Genomic DNA, 23695 nt, shown 5'->3' with positions numbered 1-23695 from the left:
ATCATACTGTTGGGCTCATCACAGTTCAATGTTCAGTTTCTACTATAACATACAACATTGGAAACCATTACAGACATTCTAATGGACTCAATGGTTATAATGGGAACTGTACTGGTATTCGATGGAAACTGTAATGGTCTCTGGTAAGGTGTTGGGTTCTTCTAGTTCTAGTGGGATCTTATCTAGCAGATGGGAACAAAGAGAACACCATTAAATCCTGAAACAGACCCAATCCTAAGAACTACATTGTTTGGCGGAAGAATAATGAATTTTAATAGGCCAAAATAAAAATATTTGTGTTGACTTGTGTTGATTTTATGATCACAAAAATCACATTTTAAAAGCAATATAAGCACAGTAAAACCGTAGTTTACAGAGAATGCAATCATTAACAACTCTAGATCTTTTTATGCAGTTATGGATAACCACGACTTGTTTCTTTATTACTGTAAATTTTTTAGTGTTATATAAAATATAATGTGTATGTCTTGTCTTTAAATTGTTTATTTGATCTTATCTATTTTATTATTTATATTATTTTTGTATTTATTATTTTGAATATTGCTGACATCTGTACACGTGACAAATAAACTTGAAACTTGACTTCTGAGGGGTTGTGCTTTAATAACGAATACAGTAGAGTTTTATTCAGACTGGGTGTCGTCAGTAATTTTTTTATTACGCAGAAAAGCAAGGCAGTCAAAATCATAAAACTCGCTTTTTAAGAAGGGAATGAGTGCTCAAAGTAGTTGGACGGGTTTTGTGCTTTGTTCGAGTCTCCTGATTCTGAACACAGAGTTTCTTTTATGTGTCCGTCCAATGAGCGCGTGCTCGTGCACGGAGGGTGGGATTTCAACTGCAGCTTGCGCTCTTTTCTCGAGGAATGCGAGGGAAAGGGACACACTAAGCCCGAACGATTCCCGGGGCTTTTCACTAACTTTAGCTCGTAGTTCGGCCATGGACTTGTAGTTATTAGCACTTCTTTTACTATTAACTGTAACACTCTGGATCCCAAACTGGCGGCCTCACATCTCCGGCTGACACGCGCCAATGATCTCATTGACCAGATCAAGCTCAAAGGTAACGCTCTCATTTAAGTTTCTCCGTGTTGTCATTTTAAATCAGAACAGTGTTGCAAAGTGTCAGATTTATATTTGTTGTCATGCATTGAAAGTTTGCATGCATTGAATTTGGACTCTTTTAAAGGCTGATTTGAGAGGAGTTATAAGTGGAAGAATGGGATGAACACACCAAGCAAGTTTATCTCGACATCTTATAAATATCAAGGGCAATGAACTAAAATCGCATACAAACTCATCACGAATGTCTAGCAGTTGGCAATACTGTGAACAAGGGGTAGATTTATGTTACTGTCAAGTTTGCGTGTTATTCCTTTAGAAATTTGGAAGAGTTGATTATAAAGTTCACATTTTTGATGAAGGGGTTTGTAAAGTTGAACAAAGTTTTGCATTATGGTGTAAACTGTGAAACAGGGAGTTGGACATAAGCACTTTCCCCGGAGTGAGATTAAGTATAGACTGCATGTGGTCACTTCTGCAGAACTGCTTGTCATTTTCATATAGAACATGTGCCAATGCATTATGGTCCACGTGACCAGGCCTCTGTTTCTATAGGTGAGACAGTGGACCTATTCCCAGACCCTTCTTTAATTCAGACTGTGTAAGTCTGTATCTGTCTCTCGTCATACATCCTGCAGATATAAGATACAGTTACATGACAATGTATGCATGTGGTTAGTTAAACCAAAGGAAGTACTTTTGGGAAGTTGATGTTTACTGTGGTTGATTCATGTAATTTTTGTTTTAAACAGCTTTTTGACAATTCTTTTATGTTTTATATCTATTTTAAAGGGAGTTGTTCATCCAAAAATAAAACGACATGCCATCAGTTATTCACCCTTGTGTTGCATATGATTCTATGTTGCATGTGATATGATTATATTTTGAGAAATGTCCATACAATGGAAATCAATGGGGTCCGGTGTTGTTTGGTTACCAGTGTTCTTCAAAATATCTTCTTTTGTGTTTTGCAGAGGAAAGTCCTAAAGGTTTAAAATGACATGAGGGTGAATTTTATTTTTTTGGCTGAACTGTCCCTTTAATTGCATTGAGCTTTCATTGTGAGACGACATTTGTAGTTTTAATGCATCACACTTCAGGGGCGTTTAAAATGAGCCAGTGAAGGCAAAAAGTGCCATTTTTGCTATATAAAGTCATATTACAAATGACCTAAAGTCTAGTTCAAAGTTAAAAGTCTTTAATAAATGAATAGGGTTGGGAATCGAAAATCAATTCCAATTCGGAATCGAAAGGCTAGGAATCAGATCAGAAACGAAAGGAATAGGAAACAGATACTTGAATTCCTCTTATCAACTCCTGTGTGCATATTTTCAGAACAGTACATGCGTTGCTAAATATCTCAATAAAAGCCCTTATGAAAATGAACAATATTTTTTACTATAGTAAGCATAGTTTAACTATAATATTTGCATTAAAAAGCATTAAAAAGAAACGACAAATTAACCATAGTTTCATTATAGTAATTACAGTTTAATCATGATGTAGTTCAACTATGGTAATACAAATTGTAATAAATCAGAAAAAACATGGTTCTATGTGTATATATACACAAAACAGTGCTCATAAATATAGATATTTTTGCAAACAAGTCAATAAGCAGGCTAAATGACCATACAGGTTGATATCTAAATGTTTTACTTCAACTGTGGAATCGATAAGAATTGAAATCGATACGCAGAATCGGAATCGGAATTGGAATCGGAATCGATAAAATTCAAACAATTCCCAAGTCTTAATGAATAGATTAGTTGACTAGAATGTGTCATCTTTAAAGGAATGAGGTTTGCGTTACAGTAATGCTTTCACAATGGCCTTGGCGTTCTATAGGGGATCATATACTGTACATGTTAGCGTGAGATTGACGAGATAAAATCTGTTGCCAGTCCTGTGTGCAATGTTTGTAGACGGTATTTAAAGCCGGTAAACTCAGTGACTTCTGTGTGACACGTGAAGGATATGATACTGTAAGTTAACTAACTGCAAAGACCTGTTAATGTGGAGCTAAACCCACCCACATGAATTATTTTCACAACACTAGACGTTTCAAATGCCTACAACGGTAGTCTGACTGGTTTGGACTTTTAGACTATTTTAAGTCCATTCCTGTAAACACAGTTTGTATTAATTTATTATAACATTTTTATTGAAAGATAAGATAAGGGTGTGTCTGTGGTAATTGACAACATCCACTCTTCTTAACTGCCAACAGTGCTGAACTATTAAACCTGAATAATTTCTTGAAGTTTTGAGTTGGATGAGTCATTTTTAGATTCAAAGCAGTTTGGTCTCTCTCACTGATCATGCTTCTAGAATAAACAAGTTTTGCAAACAAAATAGAAAAGCGAAGAAGACTTTTGTTGTGAAATAGGAAGGAAATATAGAATAGAGTGTTAAAACCTAGTTAGTGGTTATGATATGAACCTTCTCACAGCACCTTTTACATGTGAAATCAATACACACGTTTTCCTAAGATCAGTTTTTGTGTTCTCTGGGATTCAAACCCGTGATGACCTTGGTGTTTGTAGCGCCTTGCCACCTGAACTATGTGATAGACTCTATCTAGTTTCACATGTAATTTAAATGCTCCATTAGGTTTTTTGATCTTTAACCAGTTTTCATCCTTCACTATTTAGTTCAGTATAGTCCTTATGATCAATAACCTTGCATCGATCAGATCAGATTATTTAGGCCTATCATAAACTACTTTTACGTCATCTTTAGAAAATGTGAATGACTCTTGCTTGTGCAGTACTCACAACATCATATTTTATGTGTTGTTGCCAGGGTGTTGCTAGGTAGTTGCTTATCAAGAATGCATCTGAATCGAGAGCCCCCCAGTCATATTTTCTTAATATCTGTCATTTTCTGGTCCCTAGACATATATGAGTTCACTGTAAAAAATTTGCTGTAGTTATGCGACTAGTTGCCAGTAACTTACTGTAGATTTATATTTATCTTATTTTTTACTTAAAGATAAATGAACATTAAACATTAACAAGTCTTTATCTTTACAGAAACAACTATAAAATAACAGCCTCATGCAAAGCATTCTGGAAACCAGAAATCCTCATCAACCTTTTTCAGTTTTTTTTTCTAATTTTGGTTCCCAGAATGCTTTGCATGAGGCTGGCGATAGAACGATCTGACTATAGAGAATATCGTCCAGCACTAATCTCTAGTCATTGTTCTTTTTCTTTAAAAATGTAATGTTGGTTGTGTTGTACTGAGGTTCCCAAATACAGTAAGGTGGACGGAGTTATGCAAGTTGTGGTTAAAATCTTTCCAAATGCAACACAGCAGAAAAGTGGAAACTTTTGTTCACTGTGGTCGCAAAACTGTGTTTTATTGGGTGTTTTAATTTCTTCTAATTCTCTTTTGAGTCTCTATGAGCTTTTACATTCCTGTATATCCTTCTAATGTATTATGTATGTGAAGGTCTAGGAGTTCGTGTACATGTTTTTTTCAGCACCGTTGCTAAACTGCAGTATAAATAAAGCTGTAGTCATGCATGTAGTCTGCTTTCTGGGAATAAGACTCAGGCAAATGAATTACGGCAGACCTTCCAAAACAGGTTTTCCAGTTTTACTAGTGTAAACAGGACAATTGTGTCATCGTCTTGCGTAACTTCATTAATACCATTGCAATGAAATCAACTCAATGTTGCTTTAAACACGAACTGCCTCGATTTGTTCAGACTGAAAACGGATTACTGAAACTTGGTGGAAAATTCCCAGTATCACCATTTGCATAATTATTACTCTGCTGAATCTAGTTAGACAGCTTCATCCCAAGATCATGTATTAACATGTCGGCAGAATACTCGGAGGCTGGAATATCATCCTTACTGACCTAATTGAAGTTCCACCACATATGCAGCTACATGTATGCAGAACGGAACGTGCTCACGCTAGCGTGTTACATGCATAGGGGCCTTATTGTCACTATGTGGTGATAAAGACGTCTATTGAGGCGGATCTTGTGACACAATCACGAGCCACAGAAAGAATGTCATAGTTTCTGGGGAGGGTGAGACAGGGCTTACGTATCGAGAGAGTAGCATGCGAATGCCCGAACAGAAATCAAGGTCGTGGAACTTCTTTGCTGAAAATGTCTTGGGTTGTGCGCCAGTTAGTGAGCATTAAACAACTCGAAATTGACCAGGAATCCACGATTGAGGTTAATACCAGAAACTTGTGTTTCATAAACAAAAGGTTTTTATGGTAAATTATGGCAATGTATGTCTTATTTTTAAGAAGTGACAATAGCAGGCCTTTCATTGGTCACAGCTGGTGGACATCACACATTAGAGCTGAGCTCATCTTCCGCTCTTGTTTTGACCATCTCACAACTATGTGTCATGGGGTTTAGTTAGTCTGACCGAGAGCCAAACATCTCCACCTATCAGAAAGACATGCTGTAGGCAGAAAAACATCCCGTTTATCCTCCGCATGGGCGACTGGAATGAGAAATGTTTGGGAGTTGTTTGTTTCCATGTAAACCCGACATGTTTCCCACTGGACATTGCAGAGAGAAACTCAAACCCAGTGTCAGATGAATTACATTTATGTTTGACGTCCATAGAAACAGCTGATGAAGATGTTCATAATCCTTCAAATTAGGGCTGTCACGATTATGAAATCATGCGATTATGACGATTAATTGTCTGTTTTAGAGCTTTGACATTTAATTCTCATACATTTTTGATTCAGCGATTGAAACGACCATATTGTTCTGAATACAAGACTATGTTTTTTTATTGTAAATACATCGGAAAAATTGGGTCATCATCATATATTTAAGGTTTAGGCTTTTACCTGTCAGTAATACAACCGCCAAATACTTGTAAATTAAGTAAATTGATCAGGTGTGAATTGAAGCCACCATTAAAATACTATCAGTCATAGAAAAGCTTCTAGTCTGTTTTTTTTCTCACTTGCAAGACTACAATAAAAGTTCATTCCTATGTTAATGAAATTTTGGTAGACTGGTTTTCACACTGAGATTTGCTTAAATAATATTAAATTGTACTGCAGGTAATTTGTATGTTTTAGTTTTTTTTTAAGTGATTGTGTTGTGGTGGTACATTTTACAAGTATTACCATGCTTTAGTAACCATATATACACTAAAATATGCAATATGCAGATGCACTACAGCTCCCCCTAGTGTCTTCTATAGAGATGTGCAATAATTGCGATGATCTGAAACCATCGCGATGAGGTCAAACAATCGTGATGAGACGATTATTTAATAATCGTGACAGCCCTACTTCAAATCAACATTGGCTGGTGGATTAATCTTTCATTAGTCCTTCATGATCTGATCTGTTATTTGGGGAATTGTATCAGTTGTTGTGTTTGCATAATACTTGCTTTATGCAAACATGTTTCTGCTAGTGTACTGTGTGTCATGGTTTAAAAGGAATAGATCACACGAAAATGAAAATTCTAATAGTAGTTGTCATATGAGGCATCCACTACACTGTTAAAAATGAAAGGAATGGAAAATTGACTTTTCTGCCAGGTTATCTTATCTTATCTTATCCATACATTTTCTGTTAACCCTTAAAGGTCAAGTGTATGAAAATTAGTGGCATTTAGTGGTGAGGTGGTGAATTGCAACCAATGGCTCACTGCACCCCCCCCTCCAAGACGTCGTCATGTTTTCGCTTCTTTGCGATAACGTATTTACGAAACGCACTCTGTAGAGCAGTTTGTCCGTTTAGGGCTACTGTAGAAACAACATGGTGAATTCAATGCAAGCAGAACTGTGGTGTATTTAGATAGAAATAGCTCATTGTAAGGTAATGAAAACATAACGCTTCATTATGTAAAGTCTTTATATACCTCTGAAGACAGTTATGTATATTATATTGCATTTCTGTCAATAGATCCTCAAAAAACACAACACAATGCCATGCAAAATAAAAAAATCAATACGGAAAATTCCTTTATATTAATAATATAGTACAAACCCGATTCCAAAAAAGTTGGGACACTGTACAAATTGTGAATAAAAAAGGAATGCAATAATTTACGAATCTCATAAACTTATATTTTATTCACAATAGAATATAGATAACATATCAAATGTTGAAAGTGAGACATTTTGAAATGTCATGCCAAATATTGGCTCATTTTGGATTTCATGAGAGCTACACATTCCAAAAAAGTTGGGACAGGTAGCAATAAGAGGCCGGAAAAGTTAAATGTACATATAAGGAACAGCTGGAGGACCAATTTGCAACTTATTAGGTCAATTGGCAAAATGATTGGGTATAAAAAGAGCCTCTCAGAGTGGCAGTGTCTCTCAGAAGTCAAGATGGGCAGAGGATCACCAATTCCCCCAATGCTGCGGCGAAAAATAGTGGAGCAATATCAGAAAGGAGTTTCTCAGAGAAAAATTGCAAAGAGTTTGAAGTTATCATCATCTACAGTGCATAATATCATCCAAAGATTCAGAGAATCTGGAACAATCTCTGTGTGTAACGGTCAAGGCCGGAAAACCTTACTGGATGCCCGTGATCTTCGGGCCCTTAGACGGCACTGCATCACATACAGGAATGCTACTGTAATGGAAATCACAACATGGGCTCAGGAATACTTCCAGAAAACATTGTCGGTGAACACAATCCACCGTGCCATTCGCCGTTGCCGGTTAAAACTCTATAGGTCTAAAAAGAAGCCATATCTATACATGATCCAGAAGCGCAGGCGTTTTCTCTGGGCCAAGGCTCATTTAAAATGGACTGTGGCAAAGTGGAAAACTGTTCTGTGGTCAGACGAATCAAAATTTGAAGTTCTTTTTGGAAAACTGGGACGCCATGTCATCCGGACTAAAGAGGACAAGGACAACCCAAGTTGTTATCAGTGCTCAGTTCAGAAGCCTGCTTCTCTGATGGTATGGGGTTGCATGAGTGCGTGTGGCATGGGCAGCTTACACATCTGGAAAGGCACCATCAATGCTGAAAGGTATATCCAAGTTCTAGAACAACATATGCTCCCATCCAGATGTCGTCTCTTTCAGGGAAGACCTTGCATTTTCCAACATGACAATGCCAGACCACATACTGCATCAATTACAACATCACGGCTGCGTAGAAGAAGGATCCGGGTACTGAAATGGCCAGCGTGCAGTCCAGATCTTTCACCGCATCATGAAGAGGAAGATGCGACAAAGAAGACCTAAGACAGTCGAGCAACTAGAAGCCTGTATTAGACAAGAATGGGACAACATTCCTATTCCTAAACTTGAGCAACTTGTCTCCTCAGTCCCCAGACGTTTGCAGACTGTTATAAAAAGAAGAGGGGATGCCACACAGTGGTAAACATGGCCTTGTCCCAACTTTTTTGAGATGTGTTGATGCCATGAAATTTAAAATCAACTTATTTTCCCCTTAAAATGATACATTCTCTCAGTTTAAACATTTGATATGTCATCTATGTTGTATTCTGAATAAAATATTGAAATTTGAAACTTCCACATCATTGCATTCTGTTTTTATTCACAATTTGTACAGTGTCCCAACTTTTTTGGAATCGGGTTGTACATTGTGCCCTACTTTTACATATTTTTTACAGTGTATTCTCTGAAGGCTATACCAAGGATGATAAATGTAACTATAAAACTATTTAAGTTTTAAATTAAAAAATGCCATAACTGTAGAGGAACATGAACGATAGCTAATGAACGATAAAACACTGACGATGAATATTATAACAATGTTAAAGTCTGTTGGACGTTAATATATTTTTGCAATATTTATTGTTTTTGGTGTGAATGAATCTTTTTCTGTCTTCTGAATCTATATGAGAACTCTGTTTGAGAAACTGATGGAAATGTAATTTATTTACTGAAAATCATAGCCTTAGTCATACTCAAGGGTTCCAGAGCCTTGTGTAGAAAGTTTTTTTACATTGTTGTGTAAAACATGGAATATTACAGAAGATATTAAATTTGACCTTTGGAATTAAACATTATGAATGAGCTGGGCAAAACGTTTAGTTACAAGGATAGCACCCTGTTACGAATATTGCATTTTTTTGCCTAGTTTTTAACAAAAAAAAAAACCTTCAGCCAAAACCGCAAGGTTTCCAACACAAAGGAAAAATTCCGGTCAAGCATTTCCATCTGCTTTGTTTATGTGCTGCCGTTTGTACAGTATGTGTGCCGAGAGCGGAGCTGGTTTTCATAGGGCTCAGCGTGTAACAGTCAACTCCGTGACCCGCACAAAGCACATTCTGTTCCAGTTTACAGGAGTGGCCCCTACACAAGCAAAGCACAAACCCTTCAGTACGTCTGCTGGAACTAACAGATGGAGTGCGCTCCCACAACGTTACTCAAATTTGGGGGTCTTAGTTAAGTTTGATTTATGCATCAACATCGTCTCGGATGTTTGTCCTGCAATTCTTGTGGAGGAATAAAAATAGACAATTGTTGACATGAAGTGAGAGTATAGAGATGTAACATGACTGTAGAAATGTGTTTAGTTTTAATAATTAGCTATTAGAGGAATTTGTAGAGGAATGTTGGAGTTCATGTTTAGATGTCCAACTCTTACTCTTGATTCCAAGTTTTAATGTCTTGGCAGATGCGAGCTTTGTTTTCTGAAACTCTTTAGAAGATATGTGTGAGATGAACAGGAATGCTTTGGCTAAGTTCACACTTAGGCGATATAAAATCACAAATATTGAACATTCTGAATCCAGTTTTGTGTAAAAATGTTTTTAGCTTTCAAAATGAAGATGTTACAAATATATTTATCTTACTGTAAGATATCTACTGTAATACCTGCATACTGTTTAAACAGTAAAGTGCAAACATTATGTAAAGCACAGATCTCAGATGATGGCTCGTGGGCCACGGGGTTGTGAAAAACGAATATGCAAAAATAAAATGCAACACAATAATCATGCACAGATAGAATAGGAAAATATTATGAAAATGGAAAGAGAACATTTTTTTTTGAAGAAGGTCTGTGTCTTATCTGCAGTTTTTTGTGTGACTTCATTTGTCTCTTAAAAGTCGCTAGTCAAATTAGATCGATACCAACAGAGAACATTTGCCTAATATGCCCATTTCCTCGAAACCCATTAACAAAACTACATAAGAGTAAAGAAAGTAGAACTAAATAAAAGCACTTGCAACACAGTTTGTGCAGTAGATTTGTGAAGTAGTTTTTTACCAAATAAAACTAAAATGAAACGGAATTTTGCTATATATTGTTAGACCTTTAAAGGCGGGGTGTCCGATTTCTCTTAGCCGTTGTTGATGTTCAAATCACCAAAACAAACACACCCTACCCCCATCTGTCGCTTTCGTCAGTGCTCGGCTAATGTCCGTCCTGTGCACTGTGCACCTTACTGCTGATTGGCTACAAGGTTGTTTTGGTACTCGGCCCAACTCAGTTGTCTAAAGCATAATTCGGAAATCGGTTACCCCACCTTTAATGTTAATGGTAATATCTTTTTTGTTTTTTCTATCTGATCAACTAAAAAAACATGGTTACTATAGATTTGACACAATAAAAGTAAAACCATGGTATTTTGTAGTAAAATTGTACTACAATACCATGTAGTACTAGAGGTGCACCGATTGACCGGACAGAGATCGGAATCGGCCGGTTTTTTGTATGATCGGCCCGGACCGGTGACCGGCCGGTCAGTCTCACGTCTCGCCGATTCCAAGCCGATCGTCTGTTTCCCGTGATGCGGGCAAGAACGTCACAGCCGTCAGTACACTCAAAGCCGCAAGTAAACATGTAAACGTGCGCGCGCATAGTCTGTCTTTCACGGCTCGTTTATACTCGCATGTGGGTCCACCGGTACCGGTCTCTGCTGACTGATGAAATGTGCATCTCCATAAAGTTGGTCAGCAGCAGGAAGCATCAGAAGCGTCTCGCCTGGGCTAAAGACAAAAAGGACTGGACTGCTGCTGAGTGGTCCAAAGTTATGTTCTCTGATGAAAGTAAATTTTGCATTTCCTTTGGAAATCAGGGTCCCAGAGTCTGGAGGAAGAGAGGAGAGGCACAGAATCCACGTTGCTTGACGTCCAGTGTAAAGTTTCCACAGTCAGTGATGGTTTGGGGTGCCATGTCATCTGCTGGTGTTGGTCCACTGTGTTTTCTGAGGTCCAAGGTCAACGCAGCCGTATACCAGGAAGTTTTAGAGCACTTCATGCTTCCTGCTGCTGACCAACTTTATGGAGATGCAGATTTCATTTTCCAACAGGACTTGGCACCTGCACACAGTGCCAAAGCTACCAGTACCTGGTTTAAGGACCATGGTATCCCTTTTCTTAATTGGCCAGCAAACTCGCCTGACCTTGTGAAGAGGAAGATGCGATATACCAGACCCAACAATGCGGAAGAGCTGAAGGCCACTATCAGAGCAACCTGGGCTCTCATAACACCTGAGCAGTGCCACAGACTGATCCACTCCATGCCACGCCGCATTGCTGCAGTAATTCAGGCAAAAGGAGCCCCAACTAAGTATTGAGTGCTGTACATGCTCATACTTTTCATGTTCATACTTTTCAGTTGGCCAAGATTTCTAAAAATCCTTTCTTTGTATTGGTCTTAAGTAATATTCTAATTTTCTGAGATGCTGAATTTGGGATTTTCATTAGCTGTCAGTTATAATCATCAAATTAAAAGAAATAAACATTTGAAATATATCAGTCTGTGTGTAATGAATGAATATAATATACAAGTTTCACTTTTTGAATAGAATTAGTGAAATAAATCAACTTTGTGATGATATTCTAATTATATGACCAGCACCTGTATATGGAGCAATCTGGCAAAGCGTAAGTTTATTTAATAACACATAAATCGTATTGAATTATGCATGGATCAAATAGTTTCTGTAAAATGCTGAATAAGATTAATTATTCACTTCAGTTTTTATCTTTAAGACTTAAAATGTCATAGTTTGCTGCACTTCACTTTGCCTATTTGGGTGCTTTAGTTGCAAAACGTATAAGAAACAGATCATGACGTGATATGTTAACTGACAGAAGTTATGATTACTGGTTTTGGTTTATATTTGAATGTGCCGAGTGTATTTTCATCCCAGCCGGTAGGGATGATAGACTTGACGCGTTTCGTCAGGGTGAGTGACGTCATTACGTCAGAGCGTAAGAGAATCGGTGAACCGGTCTTTTGAACCGGTTCATTGAAATGAACTGTCCGAAAGAACCGGTTTGCAGAAAAGAGCCAGACTTCCCATCACTACTGACGCGCATCTCTCATGTCCGCTGACTGCACGCGCGTGCATACGCATCATTTACTGTACAGACTGTAGTTCATCTCTCGCTGCTCCATATACATGGAGTATGTATTAGAGATGCACCGAACTGCAAATACATATACATCTTTAGAGTAGAATTCACTCATAAGATTTGTAACTTTTTTATTGAAGTTGCAGCAAAAATCAACCCACTTCTTTTAATACTACAGACCCAAGATAAAGACAATTTATTTTACATTTCAATACAAGTATTTTATTGTTATCTTAGACTTTTGTGAGATGAGTACAAAAATGAAAAAGGTAAATTAAGTGACATGTTAAGTTATATTTTATTATTTGTACTTCTTTTCAGTCACAGAGTTCTTCGATTTAAGAGTTGTTTGGGAAAGAGAAGATTCTGTAATTTAATGCAGCTTGGAGAACTGCATTTGTGGAAATTGTAATGTTCAATCATTTATTCAATGAAAATAAAAAAAATGTGTATTGAAGAAAAGTTCATATGGTTTTATACACAGTATACTGTCAATTATAGTTTGTGGATAGAAAATCGGAATCGGCAGGTTTCACTTTGGAAATCGAATCTTGAAATTGGAATCGGCAAAGAAAATTGCAATCGGTGCATCTCTATGTAGTACCATTATACAAATGGTAATCAATCCACCAAAAAACGGTTTACTGCACTTTTACTATAATAAAACCATGGTTAAAACACTTTTTTTGCCACTTCATGTCCAGTGTAAAGTCTGGCTCCTAAAGCAAAACCGATGAGAACCAATGACCCAAAGTTATATCATAAGTCACAACATTAATCTCTCTCTTTCTCTTTATATCCCTGCAGTGCTGCCTGTGTGGCGGGGGGCAGCAGGGGGTCATGGTTGGGGCTGGGCTCAGTGTGTGCGGTGGGAGTCTGGGGAAGAGAGATCGTCCCAGGGCCTGGAGTGTCCGCTGTGGTGTGTCCTGTGTCGAGGGGGAAGAGACAGACTCAAGCAGGCCTGTCAGAGAGGGAGGGGTGCCCTGCGGCTGCCCGCAGACATGCTGAGCCTCAAGCTCCCGCAGCTTTTTGACATCCACCAGGTGCCACAGGTGAGCGCTCGACTTATCTCATCATCTTACTGTAGATCCACCATGCAGCCCTGGATGTGAGGAGTTCATAGCTCACCGAAAATGAAGCGAAAATGGCATTATTTAACATGAATAACATAAAATATCATTGTTTCTTGTGTCAGGATGTCATTGCATTTAGTCAAGAGACACAGAAAAATCTATATGTATATATGATACCATGAATATCTTTTTGGAACTTGAAACTTCTGGACCCCATTAGCTTTTACAGTATGAATTGAAAACCGCTCAAACATTCTTTAAACATCTTGCGTTTGGCATATACTGAGAAGTTATAAGCTATATAAGGGGGGTCAAGCAGTGCAAGACACAGTTTTCAACTTTGCTGTAAAGAAAAACAATGAAAAACATTTTTTTACTCTCCCTCATCATGCCACACACATGACTGACTTTGATTTGTAGAGCAGAAAAGGAATTTTACTGTTTAGCAGAATGTGTTCTCAAATTTTTATCATGGCGCAAAAGCACACAGTGACCTTGTCCAGCCCCTCGCAGGGTTGAAAAGAAGTTAAAAAAAGTATTACAAAGTAATCTTTATGACATCTGCTATATTCCAAGTTTTGTTTTCCTGTAGCTCATTTGTTAGAGCATTGCATTGCAATTCCCATGGAACTACAAAATAATTTAATTCTTGTGTTTTTTGTGTGGTTACAAGTCTAGCATTAATACAATTATGCAAAAACTATTTTAAAATAGAAATAAGTCATTTTTTGTTTCAACCAGGTGCATCCTGAATGTTTGATATCAGTTTCAGCCCAGATTTTTTATTTAAGTGCATCGTTGAAAAATGTATAGCTTGAATGCACTGTAAGTCATTTTGGATAAGTGTCGAAAAGGGGTGGGAAATGCATTTAAATGCAAGCATCCAGTAGCGTTGTTAATCACCATTCAAAACCATGCAATTGCATAGGGCCCCGCAAGCTTGGGGGTCCCCTAGTGGCTACAAGCGGTAAAATCATTTGACGCTTGATTTAGACGCTCAGATATACGCAGTGAAGCGCACGTATCAAAGCGGTGCTCAAAAACGAAAGAAAGCAAAAGAAAATAAATCTAATAGTAATTTTACGAATATAGCAAAACAATGCTATGAAAAGAAGCATAAAAAGAAGACTCTTGCACCTTTTACTTTCTTATACTGCAGCTAAAAGCATTCTGTATTATTCTGAATAAAACAAAGGACACTTTTTCATCCCAAAATCAAGAAGGTTTATTCTTATAACAAACTGTAGAGAATTTTGTGCTGTTATGTGGTTCAACGTAAAATAAATCCAGTTTATATTTGTATGTATATGTCTCATTAATTTCATGTGCTCAATACTGCTGTGAAATTAAAACAATAATGTTAGGCAATGTGTGGGGGGCCTCAGGTCTCGACTTTGCTTAGGGCCCCCAAAATGGTAAACACACCCCTGCAAACATCAAGATATCATTATACTGCATGTACAACTTCTTATAACTCACTTTTATTGTCTTTTTAAAAAGCAAATAATTAAACAGAATAGTCTCTGTGTCATGTGCTGGACTTGTTTGCTCATTATCCTGCAGATGTTTGCATGTCTCCTGAATGTCCATGTGCACGTTGCAGGTGTTTCGAGAGGACAATATCATGTCCGGCTATCGACATCCCCGGAGCTCGGCCCTGGACTGCATCCTCAGCAGTTTCCACATGACCAATGAGACGATGAATATCTGGACCCACTTCCTGCCAACCTGGTAAAGTGCCCAGTTACACATGCGACCTCTCTTTAGTGTCAGAACTAGTAGCCTGCTTTTCAGCTTAGCTTGAATGCATTTAACATCTTTTATATAATATTAGAAAGGCAGTACTGACCTCCTGACCTGCTGGTGATCTGTGCTCGTGCAGGTACTTCCTGTGGAGATTCAGCATGCTGTGCTTCACTGTAGACTTCATGTCGGAGAGCTACACCTGGCCTCTGCTGGTCTACATGCTTCTGGTCTGTCTGTACCCCTTTACCTCCAGCTGCGCTCACACCTTCAGCACCATGTCGCCAGAAGCGTGTCACATCTGTTACTTCTTTGATTACGGAGCGCTCAGCCTGTACAGTCTCGGTATAGGATATTGTTTACTCAAATTCTTTCTTTATGAACAAACGGGAATTAACAGTAACTAAAATAGTACGTATATAGTATTATTTTATAAATTAAAGGTGCAGTGTGTGATGTTTTGGGGATCTCTTGACAGAAATGCAATATAATGTACATAACTTTGTCTTTACATAAAGACCTTACATAATGAAGCGTTATGTTTTCATTACCTTAGAATGAGCTATTTCTATCTACATACACTGCGGGTCCACTTACATGGAATTCACCATGTTGTTTCTACAGTAGCCCTAACCGGACAAACTGCTCTATAGAACGCTTTTCGTAAATACATTTGCTGCGTCCCAATTCGCCTACTTATACTATGCCCTTAAAGTATGTACTGTTTTGCTTATGAAAAGTATAAACATTTTAGTGCTTATCAAAACTGTATGCACGCACTGGGACCGAAACGGAAGTGGCCGTTGTTGCCTAGACGACACTGTGATCCTTAACTGTCACGAACATTAAAATACAACTCTTCTTTGCATTTAAGTATTTATTCATGTATTATTTTGTATGTAATGTTTACTCTATGCTTACATTTATTAATTTAGCGAAGCATCTTTTCTTAAATTTTATTAATGCCGTGTAGCGTCACTAAACTCTGCCCTCTTGAGTTGTGGGTAATATCAGCCGTTAAGTGTCCATGGATTCACACTTTTTCACCGGAATTTTCACCGGAAACAGTAGACCATCCGGGTACTTCGAGAATACTCATTTCAGCATACTATGATTTGGGACATACTAATTCTATTTTCGAATACTATTTAGGACGGATAGTATGCGAATTGGGACGCAGCAATTGTCTCCTTCAGCAAAGATGCGAAAACGTGGCCACATCTTTGTCCTGTGTCAGCCACCGGAGTGCTTCAAAATGGAGGGTGTAGTGAGGCGTTGGTTGCAATTCACAACCTCACCGCTAAATTTCACACACTGGACCTTTACCATTGATTATTAGGATTAACACAAATATGAAAGTTCTCTCATCATCTACTCGCCCTAATGTCATCCCAGAGGTATATGACTTAGTTTATTCAATTAAAGCGAATTAAAATGCTGTCATGTTATCAGCGGAAGAAAGGAAGTCATATAGATCAGGGATGGCATGAGGGTCAGTTAATTAGGATAGAATTCAACCTTTATATTTGGGTGAACTATTTCCTTGAAGAAATTAAAGCATGCATGAGAAATTCATGAGGGCGGATGAAGAGCATGAAGGCGTTTTGTACAGATGACGTGAGCATGGGTAAAGGCTTCTGTGTAAATGAGCCATTTTACACACTTCAGACAGTTTATTGTGTTACTTGAATGGACAGAAGCGGCTCCAGCGAGAATCTTTAAAGAAGCAAATGCATTGTTCAGACCTCTTAGGTGTAAAGAGCTAATGTGTCACGTGAAACACTTTACCTTGCATTAAGTGAACTGATTCTAAACGTACTTTTTAACCATTAAGGTTAATGTTCAGGAATTTAACTTTCAGTTAAAAACAATAACATATATCTGCAGTATTTTAGTAGTCTGTCACTAGATGGACTTTTAAGCAGTAAGTGTTGTTCCAAGCTCATGTAGTGGAATAATGTTTTTCTTTCATTTGTGGAATCCACCGCTGGCCTGTTTTTCAGTTTTGCCAAAGAAAGGCATCTTTTTGAGAGAGCTTGGAGAGACAGAATAGCTTTGCATTCTTACGCTTCTTGTGAATGTTGGTAGATGCGTCACAATAGCCAAACAATAGTAAGACGTAATATCAATATATCATGTTTTTTGTGTAAATGTAACGGTAACGGCACATTTAAAAATGGATGGATGACATTGTATTAGATAAAATATCTAATCAAGTGACATTTATTTTGTATAGCCTACTGTAGACTTTAAAGAGCACGTGAAAGTATTTAATGCTAAATATTTAATTGAAAAAATAAATAATTTGCACTAATTTGGCCAATAACCAAGGTTATTTTGCATTCAAACAACCTGTAAAAATGTCTTAATAGTTGTTTTATTGTACTGTAACAGGGTTGTACAAAATTCAGAATTGAATTGACCCCCAAATTCCAGTTCAATTCTTGAATTGAGATCGTAAACAGGAAGCTGAATTGCAATTCAAATTCAAATAGCAGGAAGTAGAATTGGAATTCCATAAAATTCAAAGAAGTTCATGATACATAATTAAGGTGTATTTAACAACGAAGCTTTACAGTATATATTACATATGATTACAACATGAATTTCATACAGATATTATTGTATGGACTTAATGTACATAATATTTTAGTAAATAGGCCTATTTTTTTACCACAAATGAACATTAAAAACATACTCTATAAAACAGATCATTCAAATTGTAATAACTTTCAAATTGTGGAAAATGATAGGATAGCACTTCATTTCCCAGAATACCTTGCTGTATCCACGTTTTCAAAATGGTTGACCAAGCATTTGAGGAACTGTTGACCATTAGATGCAACAATGTTACCCTGTAAAGTACTTTAAAAATGATAATTGCATTTACCAAAACATTGTTTGAAATGAAGATATTGCAAATTATTCAACATTAAGGGAATGTATGCTTAATGTTAGTGTCTGTACTTCCATTAGGAAGAAACATGTATGTTAAAAGTATCACATTCTCACTGATATGTGATTAGAATTAATTTCTCTGAATTGCAATGAATTCAATTCCACTTCCTGTAATTCAAATTCAATGCTATCTAAGTGTTCATATACTGTACGTTTTGAGGCCTCTGTATCTTCTGCCAAATATTGTTTTATTTGTCTCCTGTTTTGATTTTATTATTCTGCAGTATATTCTTTTCTGTAGATCTTGATTCATAGTTAAAGATTTGCTTTAAACAAGTTTGCACTTAAAGCACACTTAAATTAAAAGCTTAAAAGGTTAGAGCATGGCACTAGCAATGCCAAGGTCATGGGTTCGATCCCAGGGGATTGCATATAGTCAGGAACAAATGTATAATACAATGCATACTTTGGATAAAAGCGTCTGCCAAATGCGTAAATGTAAATGTAAAAGTGCACATTATTAATGTGACATTGTCGTGACGTGACGTCTGTCATTTAATATACTTCTTGTACAGAAATCATCTGACATTAATTACATTAAGCATTCAAACTCTGTTCTCAGGCTGTGCCATCACTTACGGCTTCTACGGGATGCCCGACTGCTGGGTTAACAGTCGGCTTCACCAGTATTTCGTGCCCATCGCCGTTGGCAACACGCTCTTTTGTACCAGCATGTCTTGTTACTCGAGGTAAGGGAGCAATTAAGACTATTGACTAATTTACTAAAGCCTGCAATTACAGGAGACGTAATGCAGTCACACTGAGCTGCTGTCATTTCAATCATGGTTTAAAACCTGACTCAGAACAAAGCCCCACACTTCATTACAGTTTTAATACGCACATAGACCTTTATTTGTCTTGAACAAACGGGCATTATGATTGCTGCACAAAAGGTTTCAGTCGTTTTAATAAATGACTTCTTTTGAATAGAAGTTTAATTGGCTGTTGAATTTGATTAATTAGTTGCACTTGATAAAGCAAGAATGGTTACGCTGTACTCCAGGGCTCGAACATTCTACTTTGAACGCTTTGAAAGAATAGTAAAATTTCTGTGATAAATCACTCGCGTTCATGCAATCCCAGATGTACAGTATATGACTTTCAGTCTTTAGGTGAATACATTTTTTAAATAAAAATAGTCATCACTTTATGTCCATATACTGTATATGAAGAAATCCAGGCTAAAGTCTCAAAAGATTTGGAGCATCAGAATTTGATTTCAACCATCTTTCAGCCAATCTTTAACATGAGCGTACTCAGTCAATATTCAAGATATTGAAGTCATATTTTCACAGAAAATACTTTAGATAATGTAGGATGATTGTATATAGAAAGTCACAACACTTTATACATGTTTCTGTATATATGGAAATAAGAAGAAAATAATTTGGGATTACATGAGGGCAAGTAAATTATTCAATTTTCACGTTTGGGTGAACAATTCCTTTAATATGTGTTTGTGTCATTTAGCTAAAACTAATAAACAAATGCAGTATTTTAAATGAGTGTATTTTTGCAATGAGTATCTAACCATGTGTTTTTACAACAGGTTTGTAGAGGCGCAGTTTCCACAGAAAAGTAAAGTGTTGCGGACATCTGCATTTATTGTTCCCTTTCTCTTTGACAGCTTGCCGCTGTACTATCGAGTAAGTACAACTACACTTTATTGGACGTGCAAAAAAGCCACATGCTCATGCAAATTGTACCTGTAACGCATGAAGGCACCTTGGATACCAGTTTTTGTTTAAGCAAGTTCCTCTTTCTTTGTGTTTATAGCTGCTGTCGTGCTGTTGGGGGAGCTGTAGTCCAAGTGAAGCTCTGGCCAGTCACTCTTACCATTTGATCTTTGCATTTCTCACATGCTTCCTGTTTGCATCTCACCTACCAGAGAGACTGGCTCCCGGTCACTTCGACTACATCGGTACGTCCTTGGGGCTTACCAAAATGTTCAATTTAAAAATAAAACCTCACGTTTGAGTAACAGACTCGGATACAAAAAAAAAAAGATGGAATAATGCAATGCAAGTCTCTTTGGATGAAAGCGTCTGCCTAATGCATAAATGTAAATGAACATGTAATTTGAATTCCTCTACAAAGGCGTTGTCAACACTCAACAAATATATGAAATATCTTATTTTATTTTTGCATTTATACATTTTGCCATTTATAAATTATTGTCATACACTGGATGGGTCATTCTGTGTTAACTCAATAAGAGGTCCCCGGTTAAAAATATAGATATCTTAATTTTTTCTGGGGAAAAAATAGTTAAATAATAATGAAAAAAGCCAAAATATTAAATGTCATGGATGAATACTTTGTGGACAACCCTGTCTTCAAAATGACAGTTTTCACCTAAAAAAGGCTAAATGAAAAGATGGCAGCATCATTATGTTATGGTTACACAGAGGTTGGTAGATGTATTTGTACAATCTGTTGACTTGAGAAATCACAACAACATGACATTGGTAACAGTTAAAAAAAGTCTGCTTGCCTGTATCTCAAGAAGTGTTAAAGATAATTTAATATCCTTTTAGATTTTTGTTCTTAATAAACTTGTCTTTTAGTATCTTCATTTATAAGGCCCGATATTGTATAAACCCAGAGAAATGGGATCTCAGTTTGGCTCCATCTGCAAATTGAAGAATCGTATTTGTTTTTATTAGTCAAAAAAGTTAAATGAAATGACGAACATATTTTTGATGTATTGTAATATTTAATTATCATTTTCTTATTTCACTTTTTTATTAACTAATATAGATTTCCCTTAATATTAGATTGAATCTATTTTACTTCACTTGTTGCTGTGCATTGCCTCATCTGCAATAAGAAAAAACATACTGCTTTTGGAACAATTTGGCCAACATAATAATGTTGCCTACCTTTAAAAGTGTCCTTGTGTTATAAAGTGTGTGTAGGCAGCTCAATAGTTTTTGGCACAGTTTTGGTTATGATTTTCTATCATAAATGAGGTTTGAATTGCATTTCACACACACTTTCTTTGACTGTCGGTTTTTTTACTCATTCCTCTCCAAGGTCACAGTCATCAGCTGTTTCACGTGTGTGCTGTAGTGGGCACCTATTTCCAGATGGAGGCAGTGTTGGCAGACATGACGTCTCGCAAAGAGTGGCTGATGTTGCACTCGGCTTTACCTTCCTTTATGGGTACCCTGGGGATGTTCACTCTGGGTGTCCTCCTCAACCTCGCTGTCATCGGTGCCTTCAGCGCCAGTTTACTGCGAACACCCCACCAAAGCACTTCGGCCTCCGGTGCCGCCCGCGCACAGCAGGCACTTCCTGTGGACAAGGAAGATTAACAAGCTTTCTTTACACAGCCAATGTGAGCTCTGCACCCCTGCTCACATTAAACCTTTTTTTTTTTTAAGAGAATTTGACTCTCAAGCACATTTCAGTCACCTTCACTAATCTAGAATCCTCTAGTTTTGGTATTTGTGTTGCTTATTTTCTACTAAACGTTGATATTGAGATAATTTATTATAGGTCCCTTTTATAGCTGACAACCCTGATAATAATCAAGACCTTTCCATTTTAGTTTTTAACTAATGTGCCTTATTTGAGATATCAATACGAAAGGTCAAGGGTTAAATGACGTGAATATTAAATGTTACAAGTTCGTAGGGATATTTTAACCTTGTAGGGGTTTCATGTTTGCGTTACTACATATAAATGTTACTGTAACATTTGACTGGAGAATGACTAAGTAGCATTAATCAGGGATTTTATATAAGAATTAATATCGTGAATATTAACAATTAACGGATGCATCAGTTATTAAGGTTTATGTGTTGCATATCCAAAAATGTAATGGTCAAAAGATAAAGATGGTAAAAATCTCCATCTAATCTAAATGACTGGCAGGTCTCTACTCATATGAGAAGAAATGTTGCCCCTTTAAATATCTATATTTCTCTATCATTCCCGTCCCTTATTATACAACTGTATTATGAGTGCAACATTATGTTGATATACTGGACCACTTTTGAATAAGCTTAGAGCTCCAAAAGCATAAGTTACATAAATTTAGGGCAAAATGGCTCTGAAAAATATTTCCACTTTTATGTCTTCACACCATGAGAAATGTCTAAACATGCTCCTGCTAAGCTCTGTCATCTCATGGGGCTGTACTGGTTTCTTGACTGTGGTTTAGATGTTTGTCAGATATAGTTCATATGCATTTGTTACATGTTACTGTGGTATTGTTTTGTTCATTGCAGGTTTATGGCATACAATACACTCACTGTATTTACAAAGCACAAGGGTTTCTGTTTGTATAATATTTACTTCTTGCCAGTGCATTTTGTATCCTGGTGCGGTGCATAACTCAAAACAAGTTTTACATTGTGTTGCATGTTGCTATTTACACTATACTCGCTGCTCTTAAACCAGAAAGCCAAACTAATCATTATTTAGGCTAAGCTGTTAACCTCTGGCTCTCGTTTTTCACTTACGGCCAGCACTGTGTTTCCTTAGTCTGACCTAACGCTAACAGACAGGTACGTCATTCTGTGCAACTTCAGCTGCCTAAGGGCAAAAGTTTAGCAGAACCTTTTCTAACTAGCTCTGAAGGTCGATCACATGGTGGTAATGACATTTTAATTGGTGTTTATGAAAGGGATCTTGGGTTAAAATGGAATAGTATGTGTTTTAAAGGCTAGTGGCGGTAAGATTCTGTATTTCCTCACATTGTAGCTCGGAAACAGAAATTGTGTGTTTATCAGTTAAAACTCTAAATGAAGTGAGAGATTTTAATGTGAATGTGACCGGGAACGACAGTATTTCATACAACAGAAAGAGAACTGAAATGTAAGGTACCCCAATCCCGGTGTGTTTGTTGGCCCATATGAATGTATTACGGTTTAAAACTGTCCTTTTAAGTGCCCTTTAATGTTACAATGTAGCATTTGAAATTACCAATGTAACTAAGAGAATAATTTTAGTTTTTTAAAGGTCATTGAATTTTTAAGGGTGTAAGCTTTGAGAAAGACGAGCCTTTGAGATGCAGTTCAAAGATTAAATTTTTTTGTTATGAGAAATGTTTTTCCCTTCAAATCAAGGCTGTAAAATGAAATGGCTCGTATTGTAAATTGGCATTTTGAATTGTTTTTGTAACACCTGAAAATGTGAAAAATATGATTGTTTTAAAATAATGATTAAAATAAAACTGACTTACGATACAGCGCCTCTCCAGTTGTTGTGGTGTCTTTGAATACAAAGTAACTACACAAATAGGGATATGCAAGACTGTATGTGTCAAGCCAAACCGTAGTTGTTACCGTAAAATAAAATAGTCTAATTTAATTAATTCGCATATAAAACATTATGAAAGGGTGTGTCTCACCTCCTATCGGAGACGCAGCGGTATTGGAACGCTATAATATCATGAACGCCAGTGCACGCGTTTGGCACTTTGGTGAAATATGGCGCTTAATAAAAATACGATCAGCTTGTGAATAGACGCGTCCATTGTGACATTTCAAGGATCAACGATGCGTGAAATTCAGCTTGCGTGTCAAATTAACGGG

The 23695-nt window shown here is 37.1% G+C and overlaps 1 protein-coding gene across 1 annotated transcript; it reads left to right on the top strand.

The window, feature by feature from the left end:
* The first annotated feature begins 953 nt into the window (after positions 1 to 953).
* On the top strand, positions 954 to 23347 carry paqr6 (progestin and adipoQ receptor family member VI). Its single transcript, XM_057339287.1, has 8 exons — positions 954 to 1080; positions 13186 to 13430; positions 15055 to 15182; positions 15334 to 15539; positions 18715 to 18841; positions 19702 to 19798; positions 19929 to 20073; positions 21189 to 23347. The coding sequence occupies exons 2-8, from the start codon at positions 13380 to 13382 to the stop codon at positions 21467 to 21469; spliced, it is 1035 nt and encodes a 344-aa protein (XP_057195270.1). The 5' UTR covers positions 954 to 1080; positions 13186 to 13379; the 3' UTR covers positions 21470 to 23347.
* The last annotated feature ends 348 nt before the right edge of the window (positions 23348 to 23695 follow it).

This window comes from Triplophysa rosa, linkage group LG8, assembly GCF_024868665.1.
Source record: "Triplophysa rosa linkage group LG8, Trosa_1v2, whole genome shotgun sequence".
Lineage (NCBI taxonomy): Eukaryota > Metazoa > Chordata > Actinopteri > Cypriniformes > Nemacheilidae > Triplophysa > Triplophysa rosa.
The sequence above is the reverse complement of the archived record's forward strand: the minus strand, read 5'-3'. Positions and strand labels throughout refer to the sequence as shown.